General features: G+C 32.2%; 1 protein-coding gene across 1 annotated transcript; it reads left to right on the plus strand.

Moving 5' to 3' along the window:
* The first annotated feature begins 1003 nt into the window (after positions 1 to 1003).
* LOC116108658 lies at positions 1004 to 16708 on the plus strand. The gene is made up of 20 exons (XM_031394901.1): positions 1004 to 1185; positions 5472 to 5803; positions 5931 to 6089; positions 6780 to 6842; positions 7498 to 7653; positions 7838 to 7917; positions 8365 to 8784; positions 12397 to 12573; positions 12617 to 12717; positions 13391 to 13496; positions 13607 to 13665; positions 13715 to 13718; positions 13771 to 13835; positions 13954 to 14023; positions 14236 to 14328; positions 15074 to 15178; positions 15249 to 15326; positions 15576 to 15704; positions 16088 to 16193; positions 16374 to 16708. The coding sequence occupies exons 1-20, from the start codon at positions 1004 to 1006 to the stop codon at positions 16562 to 16564; spliced, it is 2676 nt and encodes an 891-aa protein (XP_031250761.1). The 3' UTR covers positions 16565 to 16708.
* Positions 16709 to 18320: the final 1612 nt, after the last annotated feature.

An 18320-nucleotide genomic window follows, 5' to 3' on the forward strand; every position in this document is an offset into this window, starting at 1 on the left:
TAATTCTTATCTGTTTCTGTAATGCAGAAGAAGATCAGAATGCTCTTGGAAAATGGTTGAATTTTGCTGTTGAAAAACAGTTGCAATATGCAGTCTATACTGATTCTTAACTGTCATTTACTGATTTGTGTGTATGTGCTACTGAAGAATTATGGCAGAATGTAGAGCTGTGATAGTTGTGACAGATGGGTGTTTTGTAGTAGTGGTAGATGTATGTGTTGCAGTATTGATCTATGATTTTTGACAGATGGGTGTTTTGTAGTAGTGGCAGATGTATGTGTTGCAATATTGATCTATGATTTTTTTTGAGATGATTGACAGAGTGTAGAGTTGTGGCAGTTGTGACAGATGGGTGTTTTGTAGAAGTGGCAGATGTATGTGTTGCAGTATTGATTTTTTTTGAGATGATTTTGAGATTGTTTACAGAATTGTGAAGAGTTGAATGCAGAGTTATTAAGCTAGAGGTTTATGGCTGAATTTTTTTTTAGATTGTTGTGCTGAGTAATGCAGACTGTCACTGTATGATTGAGATAAAAGTTGTTACGTTGAGATGTTGTTTTTTGAGCTGGTTGTTATGTTTTGGCCAGCTTAATATGCTGAGTTCCATTGAAAATGTGCTGCTGCTGAGTGGATCAGTTGAAGATTGAACCTGCTAAAACTAAAATTGCAAAGTTGTTTTTGTAGTGAAACTGCTGAAACTAAAATAGCAGAGTTGTTTTTGCACTGATGTTGGTTTTAGCATTGGTTGTTAAAACTAAAAATGTGCTGCTGCAGAGTTGATCAGTTGTAGTTGAAACTGGTGAAATTGAAATTGTAGAGTAGCTTTGAACTGGTTTATGTTCTTCTTGGTGCTTCTGATCTGCAGAGTTGATCAGCTATAGTTGAAACTGGCGAAACTGAAATTGCAGAGTGGCTTTGAACTGATTTATGTTCTCCTTGTTGCTTCTAATGCTACTGAAAAGCTGCTATGTAGAACTGAAATTGAGCTACCTCAAGGGGTTATATGAGCACAGAAGTATTTGACAGATACTTTAGTTTCAGAGGGGATGTTGGTAAAAGAGCCAATGAATATGGAATGCTGGTGGAAGAAAGATTGCTGAAACAGCAGAAGGAGAATGTCCAGTTTGAGAGGGGATGTTGGTCAAAGGACGAAAATGCAAAACATTCAAGTAGCAGGAGGAAATTGTAATTCTGCAAAATGGTGTTGGTTTTATTTCAGTAAAGTTAGTTGTACAATGCACTTTACTTAATCACTTTACTCTTCGTCCTTGTCTTTGTATAAAAAGAGTAAAGTTACTCTTCACTGTAGCTTGTTGATTGAATCTTTAAGAAAACGAAAATCAAACAAACACTTTTCTTTCTATTTTTTTTTTTTTTTTTTGTTTTGTTTGCAAACCCTAAGCTAATCTTACAGTGATGACTAAAAAGTTGTGTGATGTTGTGATATAGCAATGCTGGTACAAAAGAAAAATGAGTGTGTTTGTTACAAAGTGCAGAGTGTGATGTTGGAATAGTAGAGTAAAGTGGAGAGTGATTTTTCTGCAAAATTCAAAATTGTTTTTCATATTAGTTCAGAACTGCTCCCTAACAAGCTTAGTTTTCAGGTCAAAAGTGCAGAGATACGTAGCTTGGTTTGAGGGGGCATGTTGACCAAATGTTGAAAGTGGCAGTTTTGTAAATAAATACAAATGTTATGATGTTTAGGTCGATGGTTTGACCGTTATATCCAGCATGTTTGAAATCCAACACACATACCCTTGAGAAATTACATATCAGTCCTTGTAAGTTTAAAATCTAGCAAATACAGCCCTACTATCTAGGCAGAAAACCCTAGATTAATGAATCAAATTTTCCAATCCAACTCTCAAGCCAAAGCCACTAAACCAATAAACAATTGTTTCCCTTCCCTTCATTTTTCAAACCCTAGCCTTCCATTTCATCACTCTTACTCTTTCATACTATGTTATCACACTCTCCGATGAAGTGGCAATAGAATTCAATTCAATTTTTCTCTTCTCCTCCTAGAATCGGTTACTGATAGAAGAGAAAATCAGACTTCACGACAAAAGAAAAGAAGAGCATTTCTATCAAGTTAGCTTCAAAGCAAGAAGGCGATTTCGCTGAATATAAAAGGGATCCATCTCTGTAAACCCAAACCCAAATCCCTTTCTAACCCATCTCTCATTCACCTTTTCTCAACTTCCCAAAATGACAACAATGAAAACAACAGCAAAGTATATGGCAGAAGGCGGGAATAGAAGATTTCAATGAAGATTCTGAAGAAATTTACTTTGAAGTTTCAAGATGCCAAATGAGAATAATGTAGGGATTTCGCAATTTCATTTTTCATTAACCTAGTTTTGGCACCAGTTCAGTTGGACCGGCGGTTTGCTATTGCTCCTTTGGTCGCGAGTTAATTGCTAAAAACCGTTTTTTGGTGTAATCGGCTCGATGAAGCCCCTTGTTCCTGGTCTGACCAATTGAACCAGTCAGGCTGAGTCGGGTTTTAAAACAGTGATAAGAACCCAAAAGTATTTATATGTAGATGCACATGGATCCACCCACCAAGAAAGCACACTCCACATGGGCAACGACCAAAAAGGTCCTCTAATTGGTATTTTTGAAACTTGTATTCTCTTATAATAATTCAGCAAAGTAGTGTACCTCAATGATAATATCCCTCTAATGAAATAAAAATTTTATTACTACGGAAGGAATTAAAATTTATTATAGGAAAAGGTGTCGCGCTTGTCGATTTGTTACATATGTATTAAGGAGATTATCACTAAATTATTAGACATAAACATTCTAACTAACCGTGTTTCTTTATTAAAGTTAATAAGATAAGAGTAAGGCATTAATATTAAATTTTAATAAATTTACTACATTACAAAATATAAAAATGACTTTCGTGTTTCCTTGTTCAAGTAAAGCATAAGGTATTAATTTATAATATATATCTTTTTTTATGTGGTAGATTAGAAAATCAAACCAAAAAAAGAAAACAAGTGTTCATTATATTGGATTAAAATAATTTTACAACTCAAATGCAATGATATAAATGCATGGTCCTGATAAAATTATATACTAGGACACCCTAATTGGAGAATTAGGGATATTTAGTTATCTAGTCAAGATGTCTTTATATTAATTTTGTCATGACTATGCTAAACTATTGTTGGTTTCAACTTAGTAAACTGAAATGATATTTCACAACTCAAATCTAATGGTACCAATTGTCACGACCCTATAAGAATTGTGCGGCCTTAGTGCACAAACAAGAGATCGAACACTAAGTCAACCTAAATAAACCCACAAACTCTCAAAGAAAAATAAGAACACGAAATGGAGAGACTCTATTGTATTGCTCTTAATTGAATACGATGTTTGGAATGAATTAAATCTAATACTAACTAGCTTTATATAGGATTTTATGAGTAGATCCAACGGTACAGACCTGTGCATATCCACTAAAATGAATGACTAAGATTAAGTATGTAAGCAATATGATCATAGTCTTATTCTGTTGCCTTTTTGGTGAAGGAATATTTTGGAAACTTTTGAAAATATTCTTTAGCAAATTCTTTGATACTTTTAGGTCAAGTTTGGGTTAATCCTTTTTAATTGGATATTGGGCTTTATACAGACTTGGGCTTGGGTCGAACATGACACAATGCCTGATCGTGATAAAATTATATTAGGACTTCTTGACGAGAGAATTACCAATTAAGATTGAAAATTGGTAATCACAAAAAAAAAAAAAAAAAAAAAATTTCATGTTCATCTGGATTTATTATGTCATGTATGTATTCGTTACTGAGTGTTTTTTGCCCCAAAAGTTGTATGTGAAATAAATTAATATATATAAAATTCATATTTGTTATTTCTCGAGAATATTTTCTTTAGATTAATATGTTAAGAAAAACTTTAAAATTAAAAGTTACGATTCTTGAAATCAAAGTTTCAATTGATTTCTAGTTCTATGTATAATGCTTTATTATTATTAATTTTTTGTTAGGTATAGTTGAAAGATTGTGTAATTGTTTAGGATTTAAAGGAAATTATTGGGCGTGAGTGATGTATAGTTTTATTTCACTAACCTCACTCAACCATTAGATTAAATATAGGTTAATAGTAGTTGGTTAGTGTTCCAACCCAAAGGCGGAGGCTATCCGAGGCGCACGAATTTTTTAAAATTTATATAGCAAATATTTGGTCCCTCTAATTTAAATTTTCACTGTAGCCCCCTTAGTTTTTAAACTTAATCCTTGGCCCCAAAAATGTAACTTTTAAATCTCTTGCCTTGTCATCCATTAAACATTACATATTGGCCCCATTTTGGTAAAGCCTGAATCATTTGTGTGAATTATAAGAGAAAATCTATGATGCTATGATGGTATAACTGGTGTGATAAAAATAAGTAAAGACATATATGTCAAGTAATTATCAATCATAGAGGGACTAAGGAGTGTTTGTCTAAGTTTATAAGCTGATTAAACTAGTTTGTAAGCTCTAAAATTAAGCTGACATGTTTGTTTATACTTTTTTGAGTTTATAAGTTGAACTTATAAGCCAAAAAAATAAGTTGGGGGAGAGTTGCTTTTTTTTTGAGTATATTACCACATTATCCTTGTTTAATTTTAAAATTACATAGTATACCCTTATTTAATGTAGTACCCTTGTTAGTCATTTTATAATAAAATATACTTATAAGCTACATTTTACCAAACACGTCAACTACTTATCAGTCACTTATAAGTACTTTAACCAAACACGTAATTGCTTAAAATTTCAAATGCTCATAAGCTCAGACAAACACATCTAAAGATAGATGAAAGAGAAAAAACTCAGAGGTGGTACAAATTCACTTAATAGTGATATACGTGATCTAGTACTTGTAGCATTTTAGATTTTTTTTTCTCTATTTTATAAAAAAGATGAAAAGTTTGTTAATAATTTACACTCATGTCAATTAAATTTTAAATTTTTTTCTATATATTTTCATATTTGGATTGCCCTTATGTAAATTTGCAATTATCTAGAGAGTTCTTAATGGATTAAACATTAAGACAAATTAGAAAGAAAATAGTTGTTCACGTAATTGTATCTTTAGAGGCTTTTAAGTAGAGATCCTTTACTTATGTTTTCTCATATGAATATCTTCTGTCATGCACAATACAAATAAATCAAAATATTGAAATATGGCGCGTGTTGACCAAGACTTGATAGAAAAAGGTTTTGTTCTTCCTTATAAATTAAAGGATAGTGTAGATTACAAAATCCTTACTTTATGTGAATGGTTATCTCCATTTGGTAGAAGAGCTCTGTCCATCACTATATATATACATTGGCGAGGTGTTGGGTTCAAGGTAAACATTCAATCGCTTACGATGGCCAAAGGAAATTCAAATCCACCGACTCTTCCTATCCCCATTTTTTGTCCCAAGACTTATGGGACATTGTTAATGAAGAACTCTCTATCCCAGAGATCACCAGCTTCACTCCAGATTGGCTACGAAAGCAGTTGAAAGCAACACGATTCTTTCTGTTGCAGCGATCGTTGGCAATCTCCCAGCAGCCTCCATGATATTGATGAAAGATAAATATCTAACTTTAATTCAAGATTCAAACAATTTTAAAAGAATACCTTTGATTGAGGCAGCTCGACATGGCCAAAAGAAGATGATTAAATATTTATTGCAATTCAGCGATAGTTACTTGAACTTTTATGTAGATTCAACACGTTTTAGTGATGAATCTGGTGTTTCTTTCCTAAATTCGCTTATAATTGCTGGATTTTATGGTAAGATATATATTTTTCATGCGTTCAATGCATTGCCAATTAGAAACTTAGTTAGTACTGCAAGTTTCATTTTACTGTATTGATGCATATTTTAAGCCATTTTTTCTTGCCCATCATTATGTCTCAGGTTTGGCACTAAAATTGCTTAAAAAACATGGAAATTTAGCTACAAAGCAGTTATCTACTGGTGAGTCTCTTTTGAGTACAATAGCAGGAAAGCCGTCTGCATTTCGGAGTGGACAAAATACAAAGCGAAAGTTTTTGCAATTCTTCAAGGATTATAAACGTGAGTATATATTTCATAATTACTGAATACAGAACTAGGATGGTAACTTTAGGAGGTGAATACAATTTCTTTTATAAAACATTGAGAAATATTTTAAAGTTCATCTAGCACGATTTGCAAATTCATTTCTAAAACTATTTTACAAAATATAATGAAGAAAATTAATTTTTTTGTACTTCTAAATAAAAAATTGGTGAAAATGCTTTTTGTGTATGAATTGAAGAAAGATTTTATACATTTTGAAACATTAAATATCGTGTTAATTACAATTATTTTTGAGTTAAGTGTCTAACACTTGTTTTTTAAAAAAAAAAACCGAACTTTTTGTTACTTCAATGCAACACTTATTTAGTTTTCAATGTTTTCATATTTATTTATATAAAAATCAATTAATTTGTGATATGGATTGTTTTTATTTGTAATATTAGCTTTTAATTTATCTTTATTCATAATATTTTAATTTACTCTCACTTGATTATTATAATTATAATATTATAAGTTTTACAAAAATCAATGATAATATTAGACTTACTTGATAAGGTTTTGACTTGGTCAAATTCATATATATTATGTAATTATTTATAATCTTTCATAATTTTGAATGGAAAATAATGTAAAATTTCCAAGGTCCACCACTGCTATTATCAGATCTCTTATAACTATCTCTGTTATTATGGACTGCAATAGCAGGAAAGCCGTCTGCAATTCCGGTAGAAAAACGGGAAAAGCTAAAGTTTTACCAATTATTCAAGTGTGAGTATATATTTCATAATTAGTAATCTTCTATCATCCAATAACTCATGAATATCCCTGATATTCAACTGATATAAGAATAGCGTATTTGAAATTTTTTAATTTAATAGATCGGCTAATGCTTATTGTCCAATGACACAACCAATTTTCTTTTTTAAGTTTAAATTATTATTAATATAAATTTATTTCACAGTTTATGTTGTTTCATGAGGGTATTTAGTAATTGGCATCCTAAGAGAATCTGTTTATTAAATTATTTGAATTTGAAAAACTCCTTCAAGCAACTTTCAAAAACATTTTGCTGTGTTAGCTAAACAAAAATTGAACCCCCTAAAGGATGATTTAAATTTTCAACATCTATTATTTTGAGAAAATATTACTCACCTCTTTATAAGAAGATATTCTCTTTTTCTTAAATACATTTTAGTGGCTTTTAAAAATTTTAGGGGAGTATTTTTTTTCCTCCCCAAAAATTTTCTGAAAACATTGGGTATGTCAGAAAATAAAGTGATTTCTATAACCTCGTACTAGGAGTAAGCAGTAAGGTTTAAATGGACTCATATTTTGTGAGACTTTAATAAATTGTTTTCTTCTGACTTGCAATATTCTAACCGGCAACATAGTTATTTCATTGTTGAGTCTATTTAATTTGCAGTTGTATGTTATAAGAAGGAAAAAGGAAAGACAAAGTCGACGCATCACCAAGCACTTCTACTTGTCAAACAATTGTGCAAGGAAATTATAGAGAATCAAGACAACTACGGAAGCCTTCCTTTTAGCAGCAGAATTGGGGATTTTCGAAGCTGTGGAAGTGATTATAGATTCATTTCCTGAAGCAATCTGGTTTACAAATGAAAAGAATAATAATATATTCCATTTGGCATTTCTGCAGCGCCGAGAAAATATATTCCAACTCATATATCATATCAGTGGTCGTAAAGAATTATTATTGATGTCTGAAGACATTGACAAGAACAATATCTTGCACTTGGCAGGAAATTTGGCACCCAAAAGTCAACTAAACCGCATTCCTAGGGCAGCTATACGGATGCAACATGAGTTACAATGGTACAAGGTAAGACTTTTATATATAGTGATACAAGGCTGGTATTAGGGCTTTACCTTCTAGTCAAGCTTTTACCTTCTAGTTCAAGTAGTAATTTATAATGTTATATATCATAGTTAAAAGTTAAGTTTGATTCCTCATATTTCAACTAGATAAATAAAATCCAAATTTTATATGAATGTCGGGTGTATATGGATCTATTCTAAATGTTCTTCTTTCGTGTATTTGTGAATGTGACTATTAGACTAAATATTGATGTTGAATCACTACATACTTTTTTTTATTTATAAAGTTATAATTAACACTTTAAATTCAGGTATTAAATGATTTTATTTAAATTTACTTTCATTAGTTTGTTAAAGAAATTTAAGCTTACTCATTGCATACACCTAATACTATATCAAATATATTAAGATGGTATAAGACAGTTAATTATGGATTTTATCTTTTATATAGGAAATGGAGAAACTTGTGCCGCCTGATTACAAAGAGGAAAAAAATTCTAAAGGAGAAACTCCACGAATGGTATTTATGGAAGAACATAAAGGACTTGTCAAAGAAGGTGAGAAATGGATGAAAGAGTCTGCAACCTCATTCTCACTTGCTGCAGCACTCATTGCCACTATAGTATCTGCAGCAGCCATCACAGTACCAGGTGACTACAGCGATGATGGTCGACCAACTTTTCACAAACGGGCATCCTTCAAGATATTTGCCGTTTCAGATTCAATTTCTCTGTTCTCATCAGTTGCTGCCATCATAATATTTTTTTCTGTGCTCACTGCGCGGTATTCCGAACATGATTTTCTTTACTCTGTTCCAACAAAGTTTATGTGGGGTCTTGTTATATTGTTCCTCTCTGTAACAGCGCTTATGGTAGCCTTTTGTTCCACAGTTTATCTGGTGTTTGGTAACAGAAAGGATTATTGGATCCTTTATTTAGTGTATGCATCAGCTTCAGTGCCTCTGTTCTTGTTTTTGTCTTGGCAGTATCCCCTCCTACGCGACTTGCTTTTTTCCACATACGGACCCGAAATTTCCCGCATGATAAGAAGATGTCTTCTAGGCATTTCCGAAAAGCTAAGAGCGTGGTACGAGAAAAGTAAGAAATAATATTGAAATTAGTCTCTTGCTTTGCTGCCTGTTGCTATTGCTGTTGGTGTTGCCGTTACCGTACTGATACTGCTCCCCAATCTAGCAAACAAAATATTGTTTGATGGTCCTGTTCTTCAAAGTGGATTTGCATCACTAATCATTTGTATTGTATTGTCAATTGATGATAGGAAAAACTCTACAAACATTGCTACGTTGCTATTTTTTAATGGATTAGGATCATTTCCTGACCTAAGTTTTACTTGAACTTTTACATTCCTTTGACATGTGGCGCTAATAAATTCTATAGTTAAGATTTACTGTTAATGGTTTTTTTCTCTTTCATCCACAATCAAAATGCAATTTTCTACATTCCCGCAATACTAAAACAGCAACAAAAAAAAGTTTCGGTCCCCCCAAAATATGTAGGGTACCCAGAATCGTTCATCCCTAGTGCTTAATAAATTTTATTTCTACATTTCTTTTGCTTTTTTCTGGATTAATTTGTATAAATTATTGGGTGCTAGCATGCCAATGTTTTACGAGAGTAATACTACACAGTACACATCCCAAAATCTAAATCACAAATGATGTGCTATTTTATTTGGTAATGTAATGTCATTCACCTACTCACCATTCCACTTAACTCTTAATAAGACATTGGATTACACATCAATTGGAATGAAAATTTTGGGATGAGTAGTATTATTATTTTTACCATGCTGGGCATAATTTTATTTTATTAATGCTTATGTTGGCAGAAAGCTTAATATTTTGATGGCTAGTATTTTGGGATTTTAAATAAAGGGTAAAAAACCGGTTTTACAAAGAAATATTCAATTTTCAGTTAAATATGTACTAATATAACCTCATAGCAAGGGGCAGAACCACGTTATAGTGCAATTACATAAGATCTACCTAAAATTTTAAGCATTTTCTTCTCAATTACACCGGGCCCCTAAAACATAATTATTCCCAAAAAATCTTGATATAGCAAGATTTTGTCTAACCTTTCCATCTAAGTTTAATTTCAATATTAAATTTTTTATTTTATTTTGTTAACTTATTTTTGTTTCTATTATTTTCTAATTTTAACAATTTTATATAAATCATTAAACTTTAATTTGTACAACCATAATCTTATTTCAATAATTGACAGCTCAACTGTTCCTAGATAATATAAGTAGAAAGAATTTGGAATTTTATTGTGGTATGGTTGGATGCGTATTAAGGAAATTAACCCTAGATGAATAGACATCAAAATTCTAACCAATCGTATGTGTATTAACTATTAAAGAAGTAAATTTTAGAAAATCTTTTAGATTACAAGATCAAATATTGTCATTGACACTAGTGGACCAAGAATTAATAAACAAAAACGTTGTGACACTGGTGGACGAAGACTTAATTAATTTAAAAAAAAAAAAAACTTTTAACTTAAGTTTATAGGTGAGAGCACCACATATATTAAACCAATAGATCTTCTCACATCAAACGATCAAATTTGGATTTTTTTTTTTTTCTTTATTTAGTTTGTATGTGGAGATTTGAACTTGAGACCTTTCGCCCTGATATCATGGGAAGTTGTCAAACCAAGAATTACAACAACAACAACCAAAAAAAAAAAAAAAAAGAAAAAAAAAAAAGACTTTTAACTTTTTAATTCTCTTTATGATTCTTTTCAAAATATAAACTAAAAAGTAAGGGTTGAGATACTGTTACTTAAATTTTTTGACTCAATTTTAGATACTTCATATAAACCATTAATCTTTATTAATCCAATGATGATAGAAAAGAAGTTTAAGATAGGTGCATTTAATGTTAACTCATCATATCTTATAACTATTTGATCATTAATAATAAACGGTTCACAAAGAGTATCAAAAAATTAAGTCCAAAATTTAAGTAACAATATCGTGACCCATTAAGTAAAATCCAAGATTTAAGTAGTTGAGGGGGTTGGCTAGCTTGATGAAGATCTATGTCATGTTTGACGAATACTATTAGTTGATTAAGACTATACTAATTTAGAGAAAGACCAAGGTTAGGTCTTGCCAATAAATAACGGTGAGTGAACAAGAAGTTGAAATTTAATTAAACACAAGATTAGGCAATTATAATATCTTAAGTATTTTTTACCTCAAAGTTTATATTTAAATATAGGATTTCTTTACGTAATAATAATAATATCAATAAATTAATAATGGTAGGTGTAGAGCAAGTTGGTCTTTAATTAAACACATGTAGCCAACTATAATATTTTTGTGTTTTTGATATCTAACTTTAAATTAAAAAAATAATAATAACAATAATACCAATTTCAATTTTAAAGAAATACTTGTAAACCTTGCATTAACCGACATAGCTTTGTTACATAAGCAAACTTATATGTATTTATCATATCATTCATCTACATTTATTGAATTAAATTCTTATTTATATATTTATTCATTCATCTTATGTCAAGTTAGTTCGTACAAAGTTTATATATTAATATTATTCTAGTAAAATTCTTTCAGTAATGAAAAAGAATATTAGCCCTTGAAGATCAATTTCTCAGGCCCATAATCAGGGCTAGATGTAGAGGTCCACGATCCGGTAGATATGGCAACTTGGCTTGTAAAAACTTTATAGGTCTACGATTTGAATTGCTGTGAGATTTAAATTTCTTTACTTATCTTGAAATTTAATTATGGAGTAACTCTGTGAGGCTATCTGTAAGCTTTGCAGTTCGTAGACGTTAAGATTTCTTTGTTCTTCAAGGTTTAAGAAGTTATCTAATAATATGCCAAAAATGATTAGGCTTAAGAAAAGGTCTAGAATATAGGTATTTTAAAATTATAATATTATATTAGACAAGGTGATTGAGAAAGTATAGAAACAATAACACTGTATAACATATCAAAATAAATGTGATCATCCAATGCTCAATGGTCACATATCAGCCTTAATTTAAAGTATAAAAGATTATAAAATTAAAGCACAATGGAAAACCAAACGTTCACATATATAATTGTTGATGTCAAGAAACTATATCATTAGGATTTATATATAATCAAAATGTGATGAATTTTTAATTAGAAAAAATGAATCGTATCATAAAATAAAATGCCTAAATGATTACCATTACGAAGGGGAGCTTGGTGACCACTATTGCACTGCATGGCAGCCAAATCTGTTGGACTGCCGTGTCCTGACTACAAACGTATGCATGAGGGCTTTAAACTGGCAAATGTGACTGAGCCATTGGCCGGATTATAGCAGCCCGGATCCTGAGTGCTTTGCAACATGCTGTAATCGTAATGTTTTTAAGAAGACATTTCTAAAGTCATTAATATATCAATATATGCTTTACGATTGTACTTCTAGATATGACATGAATTGTTGCACCAACAGACAGGATATGATTATGGTGAGGAGACATTTGAGAAGATATTTAAATGCATATACGCATCCTTTGGTTCATCTGCACCATATACTATCTCCCCAGACTCTCAACCATTCTTAAGATCTGCACCATATGCAGAGTACCGTTATCAGGATGTAATTCTTCCAGCTTCGGGTTTGAGCCAGGTAAAATTGTTATTATATATCTTTTTCAAAAATTATTTGACAGGCAAGCACACCTCGTAGGTTTTCCTCATTGATGCCACTGATTGTAATGACAGTGTTCACTGGCTCACTTATAAAGATATGTGATTCTAATGCTAGTAGTGCGTATTCTCGCCTTTTTTTTTTTTTTTTTTTTGTTTAAATCATACAAATTGACAAAAATTACATTAGTCTCACTTTTTTTTTTCTGTTTGTATGTAATTGCACAGCTTAATTGTAAGCATAGCATTATCGGTTGTACAATTTTTTGTCTGTGTGAAGGGAGATTGGTGACTACAATTGCATGGCAGCCAAAGCTGTTGGACTGCCGTGCCCTGACTACCAACGTATGCATGAGGGCTTTCTTTTGACTCATTTGGTCAAACTCATTTACTCCAGGAAAGTGAAACTGAAGAGTGAGAAACCGCAGCACCGCTTGATTCATTTGCTCTGTTTGTTTCGAATTTTGCTATTCCAAAAAACAAAAACACTAAACTGTTAACATTTTGTAACTATTTGAAGTGCACGCTACCTGTTTGATAAAAATCCTCTTTGAAACTCATCTTTCTATTTTCAACTTTTGTTTTAGAGTAAAACATGAGCTGAAATGCCAACCCTTTTCGTTTTTCTTTAGTATTATTGCCTGGTTCATGGAATGAGCCTTGTTATGGACTGATTGCAAGTTCTCGCCATAGGGGTTTATTTAAATAACTTCGTGTTGTTTCATTTTTTTGCTTGGTTTCAAGTTTATGATGGATTAAATTTTTTTGTTTGTGATTAAACAGTAAATGTAACTAAGGGAGAATGAGGAGAGAGCTGAGCTAGTGAGCTTTTTGAAAGCTGTTCCCTCTGTAGAATTCTGCTGTGTTTATGATTCCAGTTTGCATCCAAACAATAAAGACAAGGTTTCATTTTGTTTTACTTTCGCGTTCTGTTGAATTTTTTAGTGTCGCATTCATTTTACTTTAAAAGTTTGTGTTTTTATCTTTTGACATATGAGTTTATGTTTATGTAGTCAGCCATGGTAGACTATATTCTCGGAGTGTCGGATCCTCTGCAATGGCATTCTCAGGTGTGATCATGTATAATGTAGTGTTTGTTGATTAAAATTGATTTCTGCTAGGAAAGTATGCTATTTGATTTTCTAATAAATCATATTTGGTTCGCTGTACGACCTAGAATCTGAAAATGAATGCAGATCATTATGCTTCGTGGTTGAGGTTGCTTGGCGGGGCAAAGCTTGTGTTTCTTTCTCTCCCTATTTCTCTTCCTATCTCTCAACTCTCTGGCACACTCCTAACAGATGTTGAAATTTCATTTTCTTACACTTAGACTAAAATTTGGTTGGTTGTCTTGTCTTAGATTTACACAAATTGCAGATGAAATAGGTGTAGGAGTACACTTCAACCCGTTTGTTACCTGGAATGATAAGGTACTGACTTTTCAAAAACTTAAATCTGTTGACTTAAATACAAGGACTATATGCATGTGTCCACACTTGTGTGGCATTACTTCCAACCTCTTGTCCACGGACAAAGAGTTCTGTTTTTAGGCATGAAATGTACCTCCAATCACTTTCTTGCATTTTTTCTATGATGAACTAAAATTTTCCTGTATTTTCATGCATGAAACAATTATGGGCAGATGTTGAAGTATAGGGTTGTTCGAACGGATGACTTGGTTCAGGACATACTGAACTGGGAGAAATTCTATTTAAGTTGTCGTGTACAGAAACCGGTCTGCCTTCCTGATTTTCCTTTCCTTTTTTTTTTTTTTTTTTTTAATTTTCATTATTTCTTCTTGATTGTACTATCCACTAACATTTCTTCCTTGGCAACTATTGTCATAATTTTAGTAAGGGGACTAGGAAATCAGACCTAGGTTCCTGAGCAATCATACCTTCAAGAGAGCTTCAAAGGTGGCTGAGGATCCTGTTTATTTTGTTTGTTTTCAAATTGACAGTTTTACAAGATTTTAGACATAGGTAACTGTTAATCTAAACCAAAAGTCGTTGTGCTACAACTATCCTGTCTTTCCTTAATCATGTAGTGCTCAGTCCCTAACAAATTCAGGCCTGGATTTAACATTTTTCTTTTCCTATATAACATCTCCATGGATAAATTGCTAGATGTCATGCCAACTAGTCAACATAAACCCCTGAAACCAATCATTGCTTGAAGCTAAGATGTTGTAGGCTGACAAGCTTCCAAGTATATGTTACTAAAATGTGCTTGACTGACAAGCGTGTATGGTCCTTATGTTGTTTAGATGTCATTTGACATGTGATCATATCAATGATAGGAGATCTAATGTTTAGCTGATTATCCTTGATTCCTCTTCTCCTGAACTATGCTTTTCATTAGCTATCTTCTACTTTCTTTGCACTGATTTTGGTTCTTAATCATGACCTGTGATCTGAAAATTGAGTTTGTCGTCTGACATATTATTTACCAATCTCAGGAGCTTGGTGTTGCTTGTGCAGGTACACATACTTGTGGATAATCTGGATATTGCAAATACAAACTCTGTTAATTTGAGGGCTGCATTGTCTGCTGCTCTTCTTCTCTCGCCCTCCAAGTTCACACAGGTTTGCTTACATGTTACTGCTCATTCATTTTAGAGTTGCTAGAGTTATGATTAGGTTTTTGATTGTGCAGGAAGATCTGTTTGCCAAAATATGTAGCCTTTCATATATGGGAGATTTGCGTATGCTTTTTGCAGAGGACAAAAACAAGGTACAGCTAGATCACACCTATATAAAATATTGAGAAAATTGATTTGTGGCTTTCAATAGCATTGATGTGCATAGTTCATGCTTGACTCTCTCATGTTGTGAATTTTACGAAAGAGTCCTCTCTTCCCCCCTTTGTTTCACTCCATCAATATATTACAGTTATGTTAATAATAAGAGTTATACAAAAGTGAACAAGTATTTCTTTTGTTCCCCGAAAGTTTCTGGTTTTCATGTATAAAATTTGCCTCAGGTGAAGAAGATTGTGCTAGGACAGTTTGATTTATTCCACTTAATGTATAAGCCATTTCTTGAAGAATATGAGGCCAAAGACTTCTTGAGAGTCTCATCATCTGGAACTGGCCAAGCAAATATATCACAGGTTTGTAAAATTTGAATCAATACCCAAATACTTGATTATGTATTGGCCTCATACCAAATATGACATATATATGTACAATTTAGCATAACGTCTATTTACTCTTATTACTTAGAATCAATTCTTGATAAGGGCACTGTTATGCATCTAACTTGGTTTTTATTTTTATTTTTTTGAAATTATGATTTCTCCATTTTCAGTTCAATGTTCCATTGTTTACTACATATTTTGTTATGGTGAAAGTAAATTGTTTTTTCATGATAAATTTAAGAAAAACAGTTTTAAAAACTTGTTTTGTTAAGGAAACTGTTGTTTGAACAGCATTGTTCTTGTCATCTGATGCTTTAAAACACCAAGTTTTGATATGTTTCTGTCGCTTGAATCAGGATTGTGGCTTGCCAGTCACTTGCTCCCTTGTGTCTTCTCTTCCACCTGCAATTAAAAGTCAAATGGGGATGAAGCTTGGAGAGAAAAAGAGAATAAATGAATATGGTATGAACTTCAGTTGGTATGCACAGATTAAGAAGAAATATTATTTCTGAGGCAGTGTACAAATCAAAACTTATTCTGCATCCAATTTTCCTTAAGAGAACAAGTGATTGAAAATTTTTCATTAGACCTTCTATACTTAATCCTGGATACTTGAATGATTACATAACATACATTTTGCAGGTCGAGCTATAAATGAAGTTATAACCGGTTCAAGAGAAGAGGCAGCTAAATGTATGCAGAAGGTTCTGCGACGAACTGTAATGGTTTCAAGTGCAAGACAGGCAGTGTCTGGTCTACTTGCTGTTGGTGGCATCAATGCTACTAGATATCTTGCTAACAAAATGCAGAAAGCTTGGAAATCCTGGACATAAAACTACCCATTTCTCTTTCTCAATTTTCATGAGATTTGGTCAAGTAGATTATAACTTTCAAAATGAGAATGCATTATCTTTACCACAAGCTGCCCTGCCCTGGCTGTAAGTTATGAATTTTGCAGATCAACTAGTTTTATACTTCCATTTCGAAGTTGGTTTTTCGTTTGTTGAGGTAATTTTGGGAGCAAGCAAGCCACTCCCTTTGGAATGAACAATATCAAAAAGAAAAAAGAAAACACCTTTTAAGATACTTTTATTTTGAGATTATTCATAGTCTTTGAATGGGAACAAACATTATTTACATGAATCCAGTCGTAACATAGGGAAAAGTATATCTTCCCCTGAGGTTTCATGAAATTATTCAACACACCATAAGTTTCAGAAAATGACAAATACGCCGAACATAAAAATTCTTGACAAAAATAAAAAGAAAAACATCACAATAAGCACGAATCAGAATTGATACGTCTTGCACTTGCTCAAGACTTTTGACAGATTCTCCAGAATGCTGCAAAAAATAAATAAATGACAATACAAGTTAATAAGTAAAAATGTCAGAGCAAAGTATTAAATTTTTACCAATAAAATTCTTAGTAAAGTTATATTCCACAGACCAGCATCAAAAATCCAAATATCTTTCTTTAAAAATCTTCCTACAGGATACCTGAAAACTGACTGGTATAGTGGGCATAATCAGACCTTGTTGACATTCAACATCAAATACGGATCACAAAATAAAAGATATAAATTGGCATAGGATATATTGGATTAAGAAAATTTATGAGAAGGATTTATACATTAAATATCATAATAAATTATCACATTTCACAGATCCATGAGTATTGTTTACACGGTTTGAATTAAAAAGGTAGCAGAAACAGTGCACATGGAATTGGACACTACAACAACAAAACATGAATCCCAAAGTTATAAAAATATTTTTATAGCTTGCAGTGGATGCAAATATACAGCATATCCTTGAATTCGGTAATGCTTATAAGCTATTGGGAAATAGAAATAAATCATTTTTTTTTCTTGAAGGGTATTTACCATCATTAATATTGTAAGCTAGCTCATATATATAAACAATTTACCAGGCTTTATAACAGTGAAAATAAGAGAGATTTTTACACATACCTGATCACTCATTGTCCCCGGATGGTGAAGGAACTGCAGGGTCAAGAATTAGAAATAAATTAATTTTTCCTTGAAGGGTATTCCAACAATAACATTATAAGCTAGCTTATATAAACCATTTACCAGGCTTTATAACAATGAAAATAAGAGAGATTTTTTCACATAACTGATCACTCATTGTCCCCGGATGGTGAAGGAACTGCAGGGTCAAGAATTAGAAATAAATTAATTTTTCCTTGAAGGGTATTCCAACAATAACATTATAAGCTAGCTTATATAAACCATTTACCAGGCTTTATAACAATGAAAATAAGAGAGAGTTTTACACATACCTGATCTCGATGATGAAGCAATTTCAGGGTCAAGATGAATGTTCTGGCCATGATCAATGTTTGACCGATCCAATTTGCAGCTTTCACTCAGGGTAGGAGATATATGTATCTTCAAATCTTTAAGGGCCTTGAGTTTCTCCATCTCGGGTGACAGAGATGACAATCCTGAGCAACTTACAATCTCAAGTTTTCGAAGTGATGTGAGATCTGTAAGCCATGGTGGCAGTGTTGTGAGACTGGAACATGAATCAATCCGCATGTACTATAAAGTGTTGGCAGACCCT

The sequence above is a fragment of the Pistacia vera genome, unplaced genomic scaffold, assembly GCF_008641045.1.
Source record: "Pistacia vera cultivar Batoury unplaced genomic scaffold, PisVer_v2 Contig567, whole genome shotgun sequence".
NCBI lineage: Eukaryota > Viridiplantae > Streptophyta > Magnoliopsida > Sapindales > Anacardiaceae > Pistacia > Pistacia vera.